This window comes from Kogia breviceps, chromosome 4 (genome assembly GCF_026419965.1).
Source record: "Kogia breviceps isolate mKogBre1 chromosome 4, mKogBre1 haplotype 1, whole genome shotgun sequence".
NCBI classification, from domain to species: domain Eukaryota; kingdom Metazoa; phylum Chordata; class Mammalia; order Artiodactyla; family Physeteridae; genus Kogia; species Kogia breviceps.
In genome coordinates this window covers 177,163,662-177,184,031 of record NC_081313.1, presented here as the reverse complement: position 1 = coordinate 177,184,031, position 20,370 = coordinate 177,163,662, and the positions used below count along the sequence as shown (strand labels likewise).

At 44.7% G+C, this 20,370-nt stretch overlaps 1 protein-coding gene across 4 annotated transcripts in view; it reads right to left on the bottom strand.

The window, feature by feature from the left end:
• Positions 1–20,370, bottom strand: part of INSR (insulin receptor) — a 133,505-nt gene that overhangs the window by 98,326 nt on the left and 14,809 nt on the right. For all 4 annotated transcript variants that reach the window (XM_059062581.2, XM_059062582.2, XM_059062583.2 and 1 more), the window contains exon 2: positions 16,430–16,981. In XM_059062581.2, the coding sequence (XP_058918564.1) occupies positions 16,430–16,981 (552 nt within the window). The remainder of the gene's footprint in view (positions 1–16,429; positions 16,982–20,370) is intronic.

Here is a 20,370-nt window from a genome sequence, read left to right as displayed (position 1 = left end):
TTTTTAATTGTAGAGAATAAAATTGCACACAATGAATAAAAATATTTAAAACCTACGAATCAATTTCACTAAAGGATCTGTATTCAGGATAAATATGCTTATTCACAGTAGCAACAACTAACAACCAAAACTCTGTGTTACAGGAATCAGAAATCATCACAGCAAGAAATATATGGGATAAATATTTTTAAAAGCACAATATGAAAAGATTTGAAAAAACAGAGACACTGATCACATACCTTCATGGAAAGGAAAAATATTAAGGTATCAATTTCTCAAGTTAATTTATAGATTTACAGATTAATGCAATTTTTTAATCAATATTTCAGTGGATTTCATGTGTACTGGAGGAGGTAATTTGGAGATTCTTAAATTCAACAAGAAGAATAAACACTTTGAAAAGGTGTAATAGGAAAAAAACCTGAATCTACCATCAATAAAAACATGTTCTAAATCTATAGTAATAAAACCAGCATGGTACTGAAGAGACACAGATGAATGAAACAGAATTGATATCTCTGAAGCAGATCCTGGTATTTTATTGCATTTAATAAAAGATAAAGAAAACATCAAAAGTCTTTAGGAAAGGAACTGATTATTCAACAACTGGAATCCAGGAAATTAAATAACTACTCAGGAAAATCATTTTAGATTCTCAGTTATGCCATACACAGTCTTGGGTGTTTGATCAAGCTCTAAGTCCTGGCTAAAATGTTTCATGAGTCCCATTGTTGTTTCCCACCCTGGGATTTTGTGGTAGATGGCAAAAGAAAAAAAAAAAAAAAAAAGGCCACAAATGCTTCCCCTCCAATCCACAGGTGGCATCTATATCCACCCTCTTCCTTCAAGCTTGTCTTAGGCATGTTACTTGCTTTGACCAACGGAACATTAGCATACGTGATGCGAAGAAGAGATTTGAAAAGCACTTGAGTGCTAGGGATTGATCTCTTGCTGCTCTTGGAACCTAGAGACCATCATAGGATCCAAACCCAAGCTAGGGAGGGAGAAAAAATTGATGTCTTTTCTGCAGGGAGAAAAAAACAAAGCATCCCAGCTGACAGCCAGCACTGAATTTGGTGCTCAATGCTGAGCCAGGAAGACAAACTCAGGCTGAGGTTCCCTCCCTCATTCCCTTACCCATCCTGAGTCTACTTCCTTTCTACCCACACACATTCTATTCTGCTTACACTGAAAGCACTCTGTTCCCTGTTCCCCAGTGAAAGAGGAGAAGCCGAGAAAGAGCTGACACATTCTTCACTCTTGGTCACCCATAGACATGATGACACTCTCACCCCCAGTTGACACACCTACCCCTTCCTTCTTCCTGTTCTTGCTCAGATGTCTCTATAATGGCCTCTTTGTTACATTCAACTTTCCTAAGACACTCCTTCCTCTATTCCAGAGACTCTCAAGGGCTTACAAAGGTTGAAAAAAAAATCATTGTTATACCTTATCTTTAAGGGGGAAAAAAATCAAAGTCAAAGTAGAGAAGAGGAATGGGATTTTTAAATTTTTATCAAAAGAAGAGGTATCCGTTAAAAGTAAGGAAAAAACTTTGAGGCTGGTTCCCTTACCATTTCCTCATTACAGATGAGGAAACAGAGGCTGAGAAGAGCAAGTCCAAGGTCACACGATAGACTCAAGATTCAAAACCAGGTTTGTCCGACTCTAGAGCTATCTTGAACCATGAAATGAAATGCTTCAGAGCAGTGCTACCCAATAGAACTCTCTGTGGTGATGGAAATGTCCTACGTCTGTGTTGTCCAAATGTGGTGAGTATGACCAAGGGAGAAATGCTCCATTTTTATTTCATTTTAATTCATTTTAACTTAGCCACGTGTGGCTATTGGGGCTACCTTATGGACAGCACAGCTCTAGAAGGCCACCAAGTTGGTTCCACACCACCATCAAAGGTGGGACCCTCAACATCCTTACCCTCCCTGAATCCCATTCACCCACCCAGGAGAAGTGGCAACTGAAAGATGCTAAGACCTTAAGGGGAAAAGAGCATGCGGGTTATGACCAAGCCTAGCAAAGCCCTCTATAAATACTCTAACGTCCTCTAAAATAAAACCAAATAGACAATTTGCTACCCGAAAACTGGGTTCCCCTCTGGGTAGGTGTTGAACCAATGGACACAACCAAACCAAAGATCGGGAGAAGGAAGGATTTATTATTACTTGCTCCAAGTAAGGAGAACACCGGGATCTTTCCCAAAGCAATGTCTCCCCAAACAGCAAAATTGGGGAAGTTTTATGCTAAGGGTACATGCATATTTATGAGGGGACTTGAGCAGAGGAAAATTCAGGATAGAATTGGGCCAAAGTTTGACAGAGTCCAAGCTTTAGTTGACTTAAGTCAGGACATCATCCTTCCATCCTCCACCAGGGTGGGGGCTTTAGTTCCTGCAGAACTCAAAGGTATATTATTATGTATATAATACATATACATAATATGTATGTATATTATGAGGAACCAGGACCCTGCCCTAAGGCTGCACTATTGTTTCTTGACTGCTCCTCCCTTGTTTCTGCATTCCCTCCCTTAAGATCATTAATTACTGGGTGTTCCCTAGTGGTCTAGTGATTAGGATTCCAGGCTTTCACTGCTGTGGTCCAGGTTGGGGGAACTGAGATACCACAAACTACGAAGCCAAAAAAAAAAAAAATTAATTAATTACTGAGTCCTATTCAAGGCAAGCATTACAGCTGGGTTTAAATCACAAAAGGGCTTAGGCCAAAATGTGTTCTCTTAGGTCAAGAAAGCCATCCCTGGTTCTCTTTGTCCAGGGACCCCCTACCCTATCTGCTTACAAAACAATGCCATGCTACACTTATTCCGCTAGCAAGAACAGGTTCTGAAGAACTGATTACCACTGTCCACTCCCGGCTGGCTAGACCCCTTTCTAGAGCTACTTCACGGAGTCAGGAAAAACTTAGACATTCATTTACCTCTGTATAGGCAACATTTGTACTTTTTATCAAGGGGAAAAGAATTGATGTCATTTTCTGACTTCTTTGATTCTGAATTTGTAACTCTTATGAACTGGGTCTATGTTAGCTTCCTTCATCCTTCCTTCCAAGACCTTGGGGCCAACATGCCAACATATCCTTCACTTTAGGTCCCACATCCCCTATTTTTCATTCTACCAAATGCCCACTGCTGTTATTTGCATTCCCCAATAGGAGACACTATAGCATAAATATAACCCTCCCAGTGGCCAGGAGTCCTCAAATCAAGTCAGGCAGTGCACCAGGCTTGTGGGTCACAAAGACATCCTTTCACAACTGTGAAAATCCGTGAAGAATTACGCCCTCATCTGAACCACATGGACCTCTTTAAGACAATTCTCCAACTTTTTCTCCAACAAACTCATCCCTACATGGGACATCTTTCCTTTCTCAGATTCACCTACTGTTTTACTTCTGACATGTCTCTCAAGGTCTTCTGACTATACTGTCTTCTGTACAACCACGAATCCTGAAGTCAACTTCTTGGTTTTTTTTTTTTTTTCCTCGCCCTTGTAAAATTCCTCTGCAAATAACCTTCATACCTCCCTCACTTATAAAAATAATTTTCTTAGCAAAACTTGCCTTGGTAAAGAACACAGAGTTTTGTTACAAAGTTCAGTCTGTGCCTTGTTTATCACAAACTGAAAAAGGGAGGCCAGTGCGTACTATTTGACTGCATAACAAGATTTTCAGATTTTTGAAAAAGAAAAAAATAATGGTTGAAGAGGACACCACCACCCATAGCCATGCTCCAGAGAAGAAGTGGCCAAAATGATCACCTCTCAAAATGGTCTGTTGGAAATAATGCTGGGGTGGGGGTGGGGAAGATGTTAAATAAAGTCCACTGAAGGAATAGAACCTGAGTCTGACCCTGGTTCTGGGTCCAGAGGACAGAGGACCATGCCGAACTGTGCCATGAGAGATCAGTCAGAAACATTCACACTAGGAGACATGCCCCAGATGGAACGCCCAGTTCTCCAACAGGAAGAAGGGAAAGAAAAGACAGGGATGGAGAGGGACCCTGTAGACAAGGGTTTTCATCCTCAGCACTATGACATTTGGTCCTGGATCATTCTAGGCAGTAAAGGCTTTCTCTGCATTGTAGGGTTTAAGCAGCATCCCTGGTCTCCACCCACTCGATGCCAGTAGCACCCAGCCCCCAAAACTTGGGACACCCAAAAATATCTCTAGACATTGCAAATGTACCGGGGGGCGGGGACAAAATCACCAAGGGAATCACTGCTATAGGCCCAAAGAGATATATCCATTTTTTTTAATGGTCAAGACTAAACTATATCGTCTAGAGAGTCACACGCGAGTGATAAAACTATACAGAAAGAAAGAAATGACCAGTAGAAGAGTCAGGACAGTGACCATTTTAGGGAGAGAGAGGGGGCTGTGTCTGGGATGGGAACCATGGTAGGGCCTCCGGAGACAGGATTGCTGGCAAAGTACTATTGCTCAACTGGGGGAGGTGAGTTATAAGGTTGTTTGCTTTAAAGAAATTCATTAGGCTGTACATTTGGTTTGTGTGGTTTTCTGAATCTGTGTGTTCTTTGATAATAAAATGTTTATTTATTTATTTATTTATTTGGTTGCACCAGGTCTTAGTTGCAGCACATGGCATCTTGGTTGCCAAGTGCAGGATCTTTAGTTGCAGCATGCAAACTCTTAGTTGGGGCATGCAGGATCTAGTTCCCTGACCAGGGATTGAACCCGGGCCCCCTGCATTGGGAGCATGGAGTCTTAGCCACTGGACCACCAGGGAAGTCCCTAAAATGTTTTTTTTTTTTAAATAAAACCAAAAGCAAAAAAAAAAAGAAAGAAAGGAAAAGAAAGAAACCTTGACGCTATACAAGAACATAGAACATACTTAAACATAGTACTACCAAATGACCCAGCAATTCTGCTCCCAGATATATCCCCCCAAGAGAATTGAAAAGAAGTATTCAAACAAAAGCTTGTACACAAATGTTCATAGCAGTCCTATTCACAATAGCCAAAAGGTGGAAATAACTCAAATGTCTGTCAGTCAGTAAATGGATAAACAAGACACGGTATATCCATACAATGGAGTATTACTCAGCAAGAAAAAGGCATAAAGTCCTGGTATATGCTACAATGTGGCTAAAGCTCCAAACCACAGGTAGTGAAAGACTCAAGATGTAAAAGGCCACATGTTGTATGATTCCATTTATATGAAACATGCAGAACAGGTAAATCCACAGAGACAGAAAGTAGATTAACGGTTGCCAGGGGCTGGTGGGAGGGGGAATGGGGGTGACTGCTAAAAGCACAGAATTTCCTTGTGGGGGTGATGGAAAGTTCTGGAACGATATAGTGGTGATGATTGCACAGCACGGCTTATGTGCTAAATGTCACTAAAAGTAAATCTTATGTGTATTTTACTACAGAGAAAAAGATTGTTTTTAAAGAAAAGAAATCTTGAATGCTTCAGGTCGAGCCTGCTTTGCATATATCTCCTGCTATGATATCCGATTTCTCTGCACACATGAAAACCTTAACCTTGTCACCACAAATGAGATACCTGTGTCAAGAGTCCTGTTTGCTTGCGGACAAACGTTGCAAGTAGTCGATAAACAATGCTGGTGCTGCACACACTGGGTGCCAATGTTACCAGGTGCCAGGGCTTGAAACCCTGTCCTTATAAGATCTTCCAAAGAAAACAGTTTCTTCCATACGCAAGCACTTGGAAACACTCCATAGGTATAGCCTGTCCGTCAAACTCCCTTCCTAGACTGCAGCCATCATTCAAGACCCAAGACCCTCCTTGATGGGACAAAAAAGAAGCAAAAAAAACTTGTATAATAAAAAGGTCACATGATCCTTTACCCAAAACCCTCCAGGCATTTGACAGCTGTGGGCTTTATCTACCAGCTGCCCCTCCAGAGCCAATCTGCTGACCATACTTCATCCTGTGCCTCTGTGTCCTGTGACTTGAGTCTGGCTTGGGAGATCTCAGTCCACTTCCTAACCCTGGAATTGGAGGAAAGTAGCCCAATCTACTGCTACTCAGATGGCCCCACCCTGACAGACAACAGAATCCCAGAGGAAAGCGATTATTTTTGTTTGTTTGTTTCCCACTCTTGACATTATTTATCTCTAAGTGTAAGCAGACACTTAGCCTGAGCTAGCAAAGACTCTAAGTCCAAGACAAAGAGAGGGGAGACGGGGAAGGGCAGGCGGGGAGATTGAGGAGAGGGGGGAGAGGAAATAAAGGATACCCTTTTCAAAGCCCACCACCCACATCAGTTCTCTTTTCCTGGGAAAGGGAATGTTCTATCAGGCACACGTGTGTGGAGAGAGAAGTACTGACCACAAAGAGCACCTGGGCTCCCAGCCTGACAGGAGCTGAGGTCCACAGGACCTCCCTGGGGCATTTCAGGTGTTCGGCCACAAAGAACAGATTTTAATTCTGACAAAGGGTCTGGTGTCACAGTGGGAAATAACTGGTCAATGAATTTCATCAAGTAGGAGGGAGAAAAAGAAAAACTCGTCAGACCAGTTACCAAGTTACCAGAGAGCCACATTTCCATGATTAAGTATTTAACCCCACCCTACCTTCTTCCAAAGGATTGGGTCGATTTATTTCTCTAAGTGAAAAGGTAGCTAAATGGGTATCCCTAAGGCTCCTCCAGGAAGCCAAGCACTTGTTAGAATTGTAAGCCTGTACTTTCACGAATAAATTTTTGGAGAGTACTGTCCCCAAGATGCCAGGCGACCGTGAGGCTAACTGGTCTACCATTCTTCAGTGCATTCATGAGCCTACTGAAACACTTTCTGCCTACCTAGCTTATTTCCTTCTAGTTATTTCTCTGACTTTGTCCCAGACTCAGCAAGGACTTTGGAGTCCCAGCAACATACCTGGCTCAGCACAACTGTCCACTCAATATCAGTGGAAACAACACATCCTGAATATAGCTCCAAATGTAACCTCTGTGATCGCTCCATCACACCTCCAGGTAAACTTCTGGCACTCAGAGCACACGATGGCACAAGCCTCTCTTCACAGCATGAGGCAACCTCCTTATTACTCTTGCCCACAAGACCTCTGTGCTTTTGTCACTGCCTTTCCACCCATCCGGAACACCCTTCCCCCTTACCCTCTTTCTAAGCATCATTTGCCACCCAAACCAAACCACATCTCTTCAACCACTCCAATCTGAGACAATCTCTCTCCTTCTACAGATGCCCGTGACAACTTATCATCAATCTTAGGGAAGGTACGGGAGGCGCAGAAACAGTCTCTAGAGCTCTTGTTCTTTCCTGCTATACAAAATCTAATCATCTCCAAAAATAAAGTTCATTTAAAAAATTCCAGGGACTTCCCTGGTGGCGCAGTGGTTAGGAATCCGCCTGCCAATGCAGGGGACACGGGTTTGAGCCCTGGTCCAGGAAGATCCCACGTGCTGCAGAGCAGCTAAGCCCGTGCGCCACAACTACTGAGCCTGCACTCTAGAGCCCGCGAGCCACAACTACTGAGCCCATATGCCTAGAGTCCATGCTCCGCAACGAGAGAAGCCACTGCAATGAGAAGCCCACGCACAGCAACCAAGAGTAGCCCCCGCTTGCCTCAACTAGAGAAAGCCCGCGCACAGCAACTAAGACCCAAAGCAGCCGAAAATAAATAAATAAAGTTTTAAAATTCCAGGGAATTCCCTGGCGGTCTAGTGATTAGGACTCCACACTTCCCCTGCAGGGCATGGGTTCGATCCCCGGTCAGGGAACTAAGATCCCGCAAGCCACGTGGTGTGGCCCAAAATTAACATTAAACAATAGATATTAAAAATACCAATCATCTCCGTGATAAAGAAGGTACGAAGACCACAGAATTTTTTCAGGATACTTCTTTTCATTCTCCCCTAGACTTTTAAAGAGGTCTCTGACAAAACACAAAGGAATAAATATGAATGAAACACTCAAACAGCCCACTGTACTACATGATCTACCATCTTTTTTTCTAATTGTTGTTATTATTCAAGATCCCATGCACATGTTGGACTTTTCTGTTTTCTGCATGGACTACAATGGCGTAGCCACAAAGGAATTTAGTTTATCAATATTCTGCCGCGTTATCTAGAACACATGAGGATGTCCAGGTGCCCCGGCACCAAATACGTCTAGAACCACCAGTCTGATGACTCAGTGGAAAGAGAGGGGTCTATCTTGCCTTGACATCTCCTGCTGGCTGGGCTCACTCAGACAGTTAATTCATTCCTGCCTTTGACCTCCCCAGACACACTGAGAGGTCCTGAGGGGCAAGAATGACACCTCATCCTTTGCCGTCCCCTCCACTCAGTGTCAGCAAGGACCAGGACTGTGTTGGCCTGATGCTGGGATATTTCCAACTCCCACTGAGAACAGTCTCTACCCCCAAAAGTCCCCCTCATCTTTACAAGGTGCACATTCAAGAACAGATGCTGGCACGTTTTTTTTCTTTAAAGAGCCATACCACCTCTGTTACTACAGCAGCCAACGGGCGAGACGTAAATGAATAAAGCATGACTGTATTCCAACGAAACGTGATTTAGGGATACCGAAAAGCTAATTGCACATGATTTTCACCTCTCACAAAATTTTATTCTTTAGGATTTTCCCTGCAACCTTTTTATTTTTTATAATTGATTTGACTGAAGTATAGTTGATTTACAATGTTGTATTAGTTTCTGGTATACAGCCAAGTGATTCAGTTATACATATATATACACTCTTGCTCATATCCTTTCCCATTATGGTTTATTACGGGATACTGAATACAGTTCCCTGTGCTATACAGTAGGACCTTGTTGTTTATCCTTTCTATATGTAATAGTTTTCATCTACTCATCCCAAACTCCCAATCCCTCCCTCCCTCCCCTCCCCTCCCCCTTGGCAACCACAAGTCTGTTCTCTATGTCTGTCCCCTCAACCTTTTTAAAGTATAAAAAACATTCTTAGCTCACGGGCCATACAAAGATGCTGAAGGGCTGAATTTGGCCCGTGGGTCGTAGTTTGCTGACTGGTCAAGGGCTTTAGACCTGACAAGCCTGAGATCAAACCATTTCCCAGCAAGGTCTCCTAGAATAAGTTTCCTAATTACTATCCAAGCCTGAGTGTCCCCTTCTGCAACATGGGAATAACATCTTCTCATAGGCTATGGTGCGCTTTCTAGGAGGCAGAGCCTGTCAAATTCTTAGCACAGGGCTTAGCACATAGTAAGTGCTCAATAAGCATTAGCTAGTAATAAGTGGTCAAAGATGTCATTGTTTAACTACATGACAAGTCCTGGGGACACAACAATCAATGCCATGGTCCCTGTGTTCAAGAGAACTTAGTCTGATGGAGGAGGCAGCTAACTTAAGCCAGGATGAAAGAAAACACCCAGATGGCCAAGAGGGCCAGGAAAGGATGCTCAACATGGCAATTCATTGGAGAAATACAAATCAAAACTACAGTGAGGTACCACCTCACACCCGTCAGAATGGCCATCATCAAAAAGTCTACAAACAATAAATGCTGGAGAGGGTGTGGAGAAAAGGGAACCCTCCTAACACTGTGGGTGGGAATGGAGAACCGTATGGCGGTTTCTTAAAAAAACTAAAAATAGAACTACCATATGATCCAGCAATCCCACTCTTGGGCCCATATCTGGAGAAAACCATAATTCAAAAAGATACAGGTACCCCCATGTTCATTGAAGCACTATTTACAATAGCCAGGACATGGAAGCAACCTAAATGACCATTGACAGATGAGTGGATAAAGAAGATGAGGTACATATATACAATGGAATATCACTCAGCCATTAAAAAGAATGAAATAATGCCATTGACAGTGGCACGGATGGACCTAGAGATCGTCATACTGAGTGAAAGAAGCCAGACAGAGAAGAACAAATATTATACGATATTGGGCTTCCCTGGTGGCACAGTGGTTAAGAATTTGCCTGCCAATGCAGGGGACATGGGTTCGAGCCCTGGTCTGGAAAGATCCCACATGCTGCGGAGCAACTAAGCCTGCGAGCCACAACTACTGAGCCCACGTGCCGCAACTACTGAAGCCCACGTGCCTAGAGCCTGTGCTCTGCAACAAGAGAAGCCACCACAATGAGAAGCCCGCGCACCGCAATGAAGAGTAGCCCCCGCTCACCGCAACTAGAGAAAGTCTGCGTGCAGCAACGAAGACCCGATGCAGTTAAAAATAAATAAATAAATTTTTAAAATATATATTATATGATATTGCTTATATGTGGAATCTAATAAAATGCTACAAATGAACCTATTTACAAAAGAGAAATAGAGTCACAAATGTAGAAAACTTATGTTTACCAAGGGGTAAGGGTGGGAGGGATAAACTGGGAGATTAGGATTGACGTATACACACTACTATATATAAAATAGATAACTAATAAGAACTACTGTATAGCCAGGGAACTCCACTCAATACTCTGTAATGACCTCTATGGGAATAGAATCTAGAAAAGAGTGGATATACGTATATGTATAGCTGATTCACTTTGCTGTACAGCAGAAGCTAACACAACATGGTAAATCAACTAGACTCCAATAAAAATTAATTTTAAAAAAAAAGAAAAAGAGGGGATGAGAAGGGCTATAGGAAAGAGCAGCCCCAATGTTGGCAGAGGCAAATTCTAGGGCACCTCCCCACCCCAGCTTTCTTTGTTCTCTGCAGTTCCCCAACTTTCCACAATGAGCCAGGAAAGCACAACGGTTTAAGAGCTCAGATTCTGAGCCAGAATACCTGGGTTTGGGGTTCAAATCCCAGCTCTACTACTTCCTAGCGATGTGAACCTGGGCAAGTGGCTTAACCTCCTAGGGCCTCCAGGACCTCATCTGTAAGGAGGAACTGCTGGGAGAACTTGCTGCAGTTATGTTAAGCAAAGCACTTCGAACAGCGTCTGGCACAAAACAAGCATTCACTGTCGAGAAGATTCTGATTATTACAGCACCAAAGGCAAAGTTAAAAAAAAAAAAAAAAGAAAAAAGAAATGGAAGGGGAAAACAGTTGCAATCTGAAGCTCAAACCTCTATCTAAAAGCAAACCCTTCGGGCTTCCCTGGTGGCGCAGTGGTTGAGAGTCCGCCTGCCGATGCAGGGGACGCAGGTTCGTGCCCCGGTCCGGGAAGATCCCACGTGCCGCGGAGCGGCTGGGCCCGTGAGCCGTGGCCGCTGCGCCTGCGCGTCCGGAGCCTGTGCTCCGCAACGGGAGAGGCCACAACAGTGAGAGGCCCGCGTACCACTAAAAAATAAAATAAAATAAAATAAATTTTAAAAAAATAAAAGCAAACCCTTCAAGAGAGAATGTACGCGCACTTACATAGGTAGTGTTTAATATAAATAGAGCACCTCAGCTTTCAGAGACTCTGAAACATGGATGGAAACTCAAACTCAGGCAGGAGAGACTCGCCTCCCTTTGCCTCCTGCTCCTGCCGTATGTGGCATCAACGACCAGTTTCCTGGCACCCATCGTAGGGGTGGCCTCCCAGGAAAGAAATGCCAGTGGGTTTGGCTGGGGCAGCTGGTCAAGCAAGCCCTGTGGTTTCTGGTCGTCCCCCCCCCCCACCAAAAGCCCAGATTTGGGGGTCCTCAGAGCCTCGGAAGCTGAGGCACCAGGTAAGCAGAGTGATCTTAGCTCTGGGGCCATAGGTCCAAGCACCCAGCTCTCATCAGCAGGTCACCCAGTGGGCTTTCCTCTGCCGGCCCCAAGACCACAGTCAGAAATGGAGCCAAGCTTTGGCAGACACTTACCCAGTGGCTGGTCTGCCCAGAAAGGGTGGTGGACTCATGGCTTCTAGGAGAAGCTTCCAGAAAATTCACAGAGTGTCAGGGGCTGGGATAAGTGTACCCCGTGCATCATTTCATTTAGCCCCCAAAACTGCAACCCTGACAAGCAGGTGCCATAATTATCCTCACTCTTCAGATGGGGAAACACTGGTTTGGTCCGGCTCATGAGCCATGACGGGCAAAACAGGACTCCGAACAATTCTCATAACCACTTGGAAACGGGTCCAGTGAGGCTGACCTTCAGGTCTTAATGACACACCTATGTGGGCGGAGGGGAGATATTTTCTGAAGACTAGTTTAGGGCTCCACCCCATGCTTTCACCCACAGATCCCCTTCTTGTAACTCTTCCTACAAGTGCATTCAGTCACATAGTCAATGTCTATACGTGCCATCAGAAGGTCCTCTCCAAGGAGGCAGGGGCTTGTCCCTACTGTGGCCCTGAGGACCTCAATACCCGGCACATAGTAGGTTCACAATAAACACATTTTGTGACCCAGCTCACAAAGACTCCATCTCTACTCTGCCCATCCAAGGCTCCTTGCATTTGGCCTCCGCTGGCATCTCCACCCCAAATATGTAGACAGAGTGATGGAGAAGAAGCATCTCAAGACACACACCACAGTGACTTTCCTTTTAAATACTTGAGCCACTGAGAACCTTCTTTTTCTCTCTCTGCCAAAAGCAGCACTGTTTTGGGATCAGGTGGAAAAAGGGACATTTTAGAGAATGTTTAAACTGGGTTCAGCCCAATGCCTTCACCCCAAATGCTGACCAGACCTCAGATGTTTCCAGAACCTGGCAATCAAGCAAGAAAACGGCTCAAGGAGGTGTTGGAGAGGATTCCAGGGGAATTGAGGACTTGACGGATAGTTTTCACAGGTCTGTGTCTGTTGCCTAAGACAGGGAGGTATCTTCTAAAGGCTCATTTCGGTCTGTTGAGCGTTCAAAAATCCCATGAAATGGTGTGTCAGCCTTCCAAAGCCACGGCAACAAAGAAACATAAGCATTTTAAAAGCCAGAAATGTACACCCAGGTTCATAGCGGCATTATTCATGATACAACCAAAAGGTGGAAACAACCCAAGTGTCCATCGATAGAAGAATGGATACACAAAATGTGGTCATCCACACGACGAACGGCATATTATTCAGCCCTGAAAAGGAAGGAGATTCTGACACCTGCTACAGCATGGATGAACCTTGAGAACATTATATTCAGTGAAATAAGCCAGACACAAAAGGACAAATACTACAGAACTCCACTTATACGAGGTCCCTAGAGAGTGTCAAATCCATAGAGACAGAAAGTAGGATGGTGGGGGCCAGGGTCTGGGGGAGGAGAAGGGGAGTCAGTGTTTCATGGGGACAGAGTTTCAGTTTGGGGAGATGAGAAAGTTCCGGAGATGATGGTGGGGATGGTTGCACGACAGTGTGAATGTACTTAGTACCACTGAGCTGTGTATTTCAAATGGTTAAGATGGTAAACTTTATGTTATGCGTATTTTACCACAATTAAAGAAACTGAAGGGGAAAAACGCCTGAGCCGAGTAGTACTTGATAGACAAGAGTGTAGGTTCAAAAAACAATCATTTCTTGACATCTGTGACCAGGACAGGACAACGCTTCCCCTGGGGTCAGGGGACACCACCACTGATTACAAACCAGGAGCAAACATCGATGCCAGATGCCAGGAATAGGTATCCGGCAGGTCTCCGCCACAGCCGTAACTTGCAGAGCCACACCTTCTCCAGTGATGAAACCCCCAGTGCTGGCAAAACGAGCCCTGCTCTCAAAAGCACAAGATAAAAAATTTAAAAACTAAAAAAACCTGCTCAAAACATCAGGGACATTTTTGCAGATAATACCATCCTGGATATTTTGACTAAAATGAGTACAGAAATAAATCCACAGAGGAATGTCTTAAATTATATCTCAAGATATGTAAGCCTGGAGCATTTCAAACAAGAACCTGAATTTGGAAAACGGAGCATTGAGATAAAAGACTATTCACTGTTTTCCCTGGTACCCCAGCTAGAAACAGCTCACCCGTCTTTAAACAGAGGGGGGCACCCCCACACACGACACAAACACACACACACACACACACACACACACACACACACACACACACTATTTTTGTGTCTCAGATGCGGTGCAAACCCCAGCCATCTTTTCTTAGCTGTGTGGCCTTAGGCAAGTTAAGTAACCTCTCTGGTCTCTAAAACAAAGATAACGGAGCTCCCCTTGCAGCTGTGTGTCCTCGTAACATGGTAGGTCCTACACAGCCTCTCCTCCCCTCACCATCAGAGAACACCACCCCCCCACCTCCAAATTCATCTGGATGGTCTCTCCCACCCAACTTATTCACCCACACCCCGACTCCCACCCCCACCTCGAAGTCTCCATGTTCTACGAAATTCCAAACCCACGGGTGGTCCTCTACTTCAGCCAAGACTCTGCCCCAGCTTTGATCCTTCTTCTTGGTCATAGCTTGGCTTCTCTGTGTCCCTGACCTACCGACGTTCTCAAGATTTTTCCACAATATAATAATCATCGTTCCTTCCTATATCTACAAACCAGCAGATTCTCTTTTCCTTCACCAACCGACCTCTCAAAAGAGAGGAGGTCTCCACTCTCTCACCTCCTGTTTCCTCCCTTCCAGCATTCACGGAAGGGAAGGACTCCCTGGGGCTCGAAGGAGTCCTCCCTGCTGAGTCTATAGATTCTACTCAGGACTCACCCTGTGTGGCTTCCCCATAGCTTTGGGCTCAGGTGAGAAGACACTCCTTTCTCCCTTCCCTTATCTTTTGTGATACAACTCTTAAGCCCCACCCCCCACCCCCACCCCCGCTCACTTTCTCCCGCCTCCAACTCACATTTGCTAAGTCTTCCCAGGGAATTTCACAACGTGTGCAAAGAGTCAATAAAACAATAAACAAGTAACGAGTGTGAGTGTGGAACTGGACTTCCTGGATATCAAAACATTATAAAACTATACGTGTTAGAACAGTCACAGCCCCGGTGCAAGGAAAGGCAGACATATTTATGGATACCCAGAAACAGACCCCAAATCAATGACGAACAGGTTAATTTCTGCAATACCTGGGGTTGAGACCCCAACTAGTTATTTGGGGGGAAATGGATACCCTTTTGAATCGTGCACACAAACAGGTCCCAAATGCTCAGGACAAAAATTTTTTTAATGATAATAATTAAAGTTAAGATAGAAAATTTGGAGGGAAAAAAGGTTCATTTTATGGAAAGAAAGCGACTTTCTAAGCATAAAATAATGGGAGGCATGCAAAAACCCAGCTCTGAACTCCATAAACATGTTAAGCTTCTCTGGCAACTGACAGCCAGAGTATATTCATCAAAAACACCTGAAAAATGGGCTTCCCTGGTGGCGCAGTGGTTGAGAGGCCGCCTGCCAATGCAGAGGACACGGGTTCGTGCCCCGGTCCAGGAAGATCCCACGTGCCGCGGAGCGGCTGGGCCCGTGAGCCATGGCCACTGAGCCTGCACGTCCGGAGCCTGCGCTCCGCAACGGGAGAGGCCACAACAGTGAGTGGCCTGCGTACCGCCAAAAAAAAAACACCTGAAAACATAACTGGCAAAGAGTTAACAGTCTTTGCTATGAAAACAACATGCAGATTAATACTTCAAAAACCACTAAGGTACTAAAAGATAAATGGACAAAGGGTATGAACAGGAAGAGAAAACCCAAATGATAAATAAACATGTTTTAAAAGGTTCAACCCTGATAGCAATCAAAGAAATGCAAATAGAAACAATGACAACACACCAGCTCCTCCTTCCAGTAAATTATGAAAGATTTTTCAAACAACACTCAAAGCTAGCCAAGGTGTTCCCTCTCAGCCAATGCTAGGAGGAGTGCCCGTTGGTACGTTTCCGGAAAGCCATTTGGCAATCGGTATCAAGAAACTTTGACCTAGAAATTTCACTTCTGGAAAAGCAAAACCCAAAGGGGAAAAAAAAAAAAAATATGTTCGATAAAGCTTCGACACCAAAATGGTCATCCCTCTTTGTGGAAACTAGAAATAATCTAAATGCCCAACGACAGAGAAAGTTAACTAAATTCAGACACAACAGAGCCACTAACAGAAAGTATCCCCCAATAACTGTGAAATAAGGATGTTTTGCTTTTATCCTCTACACAGTTCTTTTTCCAAACGTCTACCACAAGCAGTCATACTTCTAGAATCAGATAAGAAATACTTTTGTTTTGTTTTTGTTTTTGACAACAAAGCCCATTTTCATCTGGTCTCTCAAGCAAGAGGAACATTCCACCATCTAGCTCAGGAGTTGGCAAAATCTGGCCCAACGCTTGGTTTTGTAAATAAAGTTTTATTGAAACACAGCCACGCCCACTTGTTTATTGCGCCTCCTTGCAGGGTGGCTGCTTTCCCTCTCCAATGGCAGGGCTGAGTAGCTGCAACAAAGACCATACAGACCGCAAAGTTTAAAGTATTTAACATCTGAGTCTTTGCAAAAAAGGTTTGCCACCACCACCTGAGCTAGTGAATGTCTCCAGCTTCTTTCTAATGAACAAGCCACGAGAAACGGCTTAGAACCCCCCGAGAACCTTCAACGCACCTTTCTGGCAGTGGCTGTGCGTCCAACACCGCTCCACAAATTGCCCGTTGATGACGGTGGCAGGGCAGTTGGTCTTGCCCTTCGCGGCGCCTGGACAAATGTCCCCACACTCCTCATTGTCGTCTTTGTTCAGCACGATGTAATTATCCTCCACGGAATCCAGGATGCGAGACCAGTCGATAGTGGCCAGGTAGCAGAGTTCATTGTTCTTCTCGATGCGGACGGAGCCCCGGGTGATGTTCATCAAGTTGTAGAGGCCAAGCTCCTTCAGGTGAACCATCTCGAAGATGACCAGCGCGTAGTTAAAGAAGAGGCGGGAGCCCCGGATGACCGTGAGGTTAGGGAAGAGGTCCTTCAGGCTCTCCAGCCCGTAGACCCGGAAGAGCAGCAAGTAATCGGTGATCATGATGAGCTTGGGGAAACTGAGGTCTCGGAAGTCCTCAGGTCTCGTTTTGAACATCAACAGGATCTGCAAATGTCCTTCGATGACCGAGCAGCTGGCCAGCTCATGCAGCCGGGTGAGGTTATTCCGGATATCCATGCCGGGGCACACTGGAAGGGCAAACAAGCAGAGAGCAAGACAGGTGAACAAACACCCCCACGGATGGTTTATAAGAATTAGTGGCAGGGCCAGCCACATGGGCATGTGACCTGGGTCCCACGCCCGCTCAGAAGGGCCCTGCCCTTGGCTTAATGCTCTTCCGTCTTGAAACCCTTAATTATTTTTGAGTGAGGGGTCCCAAGGTTTCATTCTGAACTGGACCCCGTAAATTCTACAGCCAGCCCAGTTCAGTGGCTTTCTCTGTAAGGTGTCTGTGTCTAAGTAATTACTCCTGAAAGGCAAATCATCATCATCATCATCATCATCATAATTCCTTTAGCAGTACCCATTAGAAGCCTTGAAAGCATCTCATCAAGTATGATGCAAGGAATACACTGGGATTACAGGGGATTGAGCGATGCAGCAGGTGCGGAAGGGGAAAGGGGAGCCGTCCCCAGTGAGTCGGTGTGGAAGATCTTCAGGAAATGCATTTATGGGGCTAAAGGTGCCCACATCAGAAATGGGGCAAGGAGAGCTGACTTTGTTTTGTCAATTCGCCCACTTTCCTAACACTCCTTCCCAACCCGCCCTCCTAGCAGGCAGCCAAGTTCCAATTACCATTTACCGGGGTGTGGCAAGGGCTTCCCAGAGAGTCTGATCTCCCCTGCACAAACACCCTGCACACCCATTCTCCCACAGGTGGTCCCTCCCTTGCTCTGACACCCTCTATGTCTCCCCAGGACCCTGCACTTTCCTCTCGTGGCCCTCAAGGTTCTGACCCTCCATCCCCTGCACCATGTGAAACAGGCCTGCCCACTTCTCTCCAATTCCAAGGGGGCCTTCCAAGCCTTCCCTATAACATGACCTATGAAGGGGACTAAGTGAAATAATGCAGGCACCCAAGCAGTGGCTGGCACACAGTAAGTGCTCAATTAATGACAGCTATTTTGTTGTTGTTTATTTCTCCCAAACATATCAGAGTGTCACCTCTAGGCTCTGTGCCTTCATTCCCCTAGACCAGGGTGGGCAAATATTTTCTATAAGGGCTCAGATAGTAAATATGTTCAGCTTTGCAATCAGTCTCTGTTTAGACCACTCCACTCCACCATTATAGCTCAAAAGCAGCCAGAGACAGTGAGTGGATATGGCTGTGTTCCAATAAAACTTTATTATAAAAGCAGGCTGTGGGTTGGTGTTTCCCCCTGGGGTGGTAGTTTGGTGACCCTTGCCTTAGTCCAACAAAGTCCAACAGAACTTCTGCAATGATGGAGATGTTCTATACAGGCACTGGCCACTATGGAAGCCACCAGCCATTTGTGGCTGTCTAGCACTTGAAATGCGACTGATATAAGACTGAAGAACTGAATGTTTGATTTTACTTTAGATAGTGTAAACAGAAATAGACACATGTAGCTAGTGGCTACTGGACTAAACAGGGTAGCCCTAGCCCCTTTGACTGTCAAAGTCCTTTATACCTTAGCTCCCTATTTTGAAATCCAGCTCATCATCCTTCAAGAGCCAGTTCAAATGCCACCTCCTCCAGGAAGCCTTCTCTGATTTCCTTTCCTCCATATACTTATTTGGATCTTTCCCCTCCTCCCGTGTTCCTTATATTGGAGTTAACATTCAGTAGAACTGAATTCTTTAGACAGCCTCTCCTTGCCAAAACACAAACACACACACATACACTCTCACTCAGAAATCGGGAGGCAGCTTCAAGGGGACCAGGACGGCAGTTCCAGCCCCACACACTCATGCCACCCAAGGCTGAGGCTCCCAGCTTCAGTCACATCAACAGCATCTACATACAGAGGTCTGGACAGGTACCATGCCACTGACACCTCCCAACAAGCTTTATCTGCACCCCACAGAAGGGAAAACTGGATCTCTAGGAGGCAAAGCCAATCAGCCAAGGACATACAACCCACCAGTAACATTCAGGGTTGCCAGATTTAGCAAATAAAAATGCAGGACGCCCAGTTAACTTTGAATTTCAGATGAGCAGCGAGTACATTTTAGGATAAGTATATCCCATGCAATGTTTGAGATATACTTATCCTTAAAAATTACTCATCGTTTATGTTAAATTCAAATTTAACTTGGTGTCCTGTATTATATCTGGCAGTATACAGTTTAGACTCAGCCACAGGTCTGGGCTTCTCAAGCCTGAGCCTCACACTCTGTGTTTTACACACACACACACACACACACACACACACACACACACACACACGAAATTGTGAAATTGATACAGGTACCAAGAACACCAGCCCACCATCCTCCCCAAGTTGTGTCAGAACCAAAATCAGATATGAATATGCATTCAAAGATTAACCAGCTGTTGGACATCCAGGAAATGTATATCCAAACCACAATGATACCACTTCACTCCTACCAGGATGGCTAAAATTAAAAGGACAGACAATAACAAGTGTTGACGAGGATGTGGAGAAATCAGAACCCTCCTACATTCCTGGTGGGAATGGAAAATGGTACAGCTGCTGTTGTGGAAAATAGACTAGAAGTCCCTCAAAAAGGTTAAACAAAGAGTTACTATATAACCCAGCAACTTCACTCCCAGGTAGATACCCAAGAGAAATGAAAACATAGGTCCACACAGAAATGTGTGTACAAATGCCCATAGCATCATTATTCATGATAGCCAAAAAGTGGAAACAAGCCAAATGTCCATGAACTGACAAATGAATAAACAAAATGTGGCATGTCCACACAAAGGAAGATAATTCAGCAATAACGGGGAGAAGCACTGACACCTGCTACAACAGGGATGAACCTTGAAAGCATCAGGCTCAGTGAAAGAAGCCAGTCACAAAAGACCACATGTGGCATGATTCCATTTACATGAAATGTCCAGAATAGGCAAATCCCTAGAAAGTACATTAGTGGTTTCAAGGGGCTTGGAGAGGGGGAAATGAGGAGTGACGGCTAAAGAGTATGGGATTTCTTTGGGGGGTGATGAAAATGTTCTCAAATTGATTGTAGTGATGGTTGCCCAACTCTGTGAATGTACTAATGTACTAAGAACCACTAAATTTAAACTTTAAATGGGTGAATTGTATGGTATTGAATTAGATCTCAATGAAGTTGTATTAAACAATTAAACCACTATAACTGTAGGGGACAACAAAGAACTGCTTTTTTTTTTTTTTAATCTCCAATGACTCTAACTCAACTCATTTAAGCTGTATGTGTCCCTATTAGTCTAAGAAAATAGAGCAATTTACTGCGTGAACAGAAAATACCCAGAGGATGTTAGAGGTGGTGCCAGCAATAGATGTCAGACCTTGTACTGGCTTTTAATACCTCTGCGTGGGAACTGAAAGATGCTTCAGGTCCTCAGTAAGTGACACCTGGTTAATCACCACTCTACACACAGGTA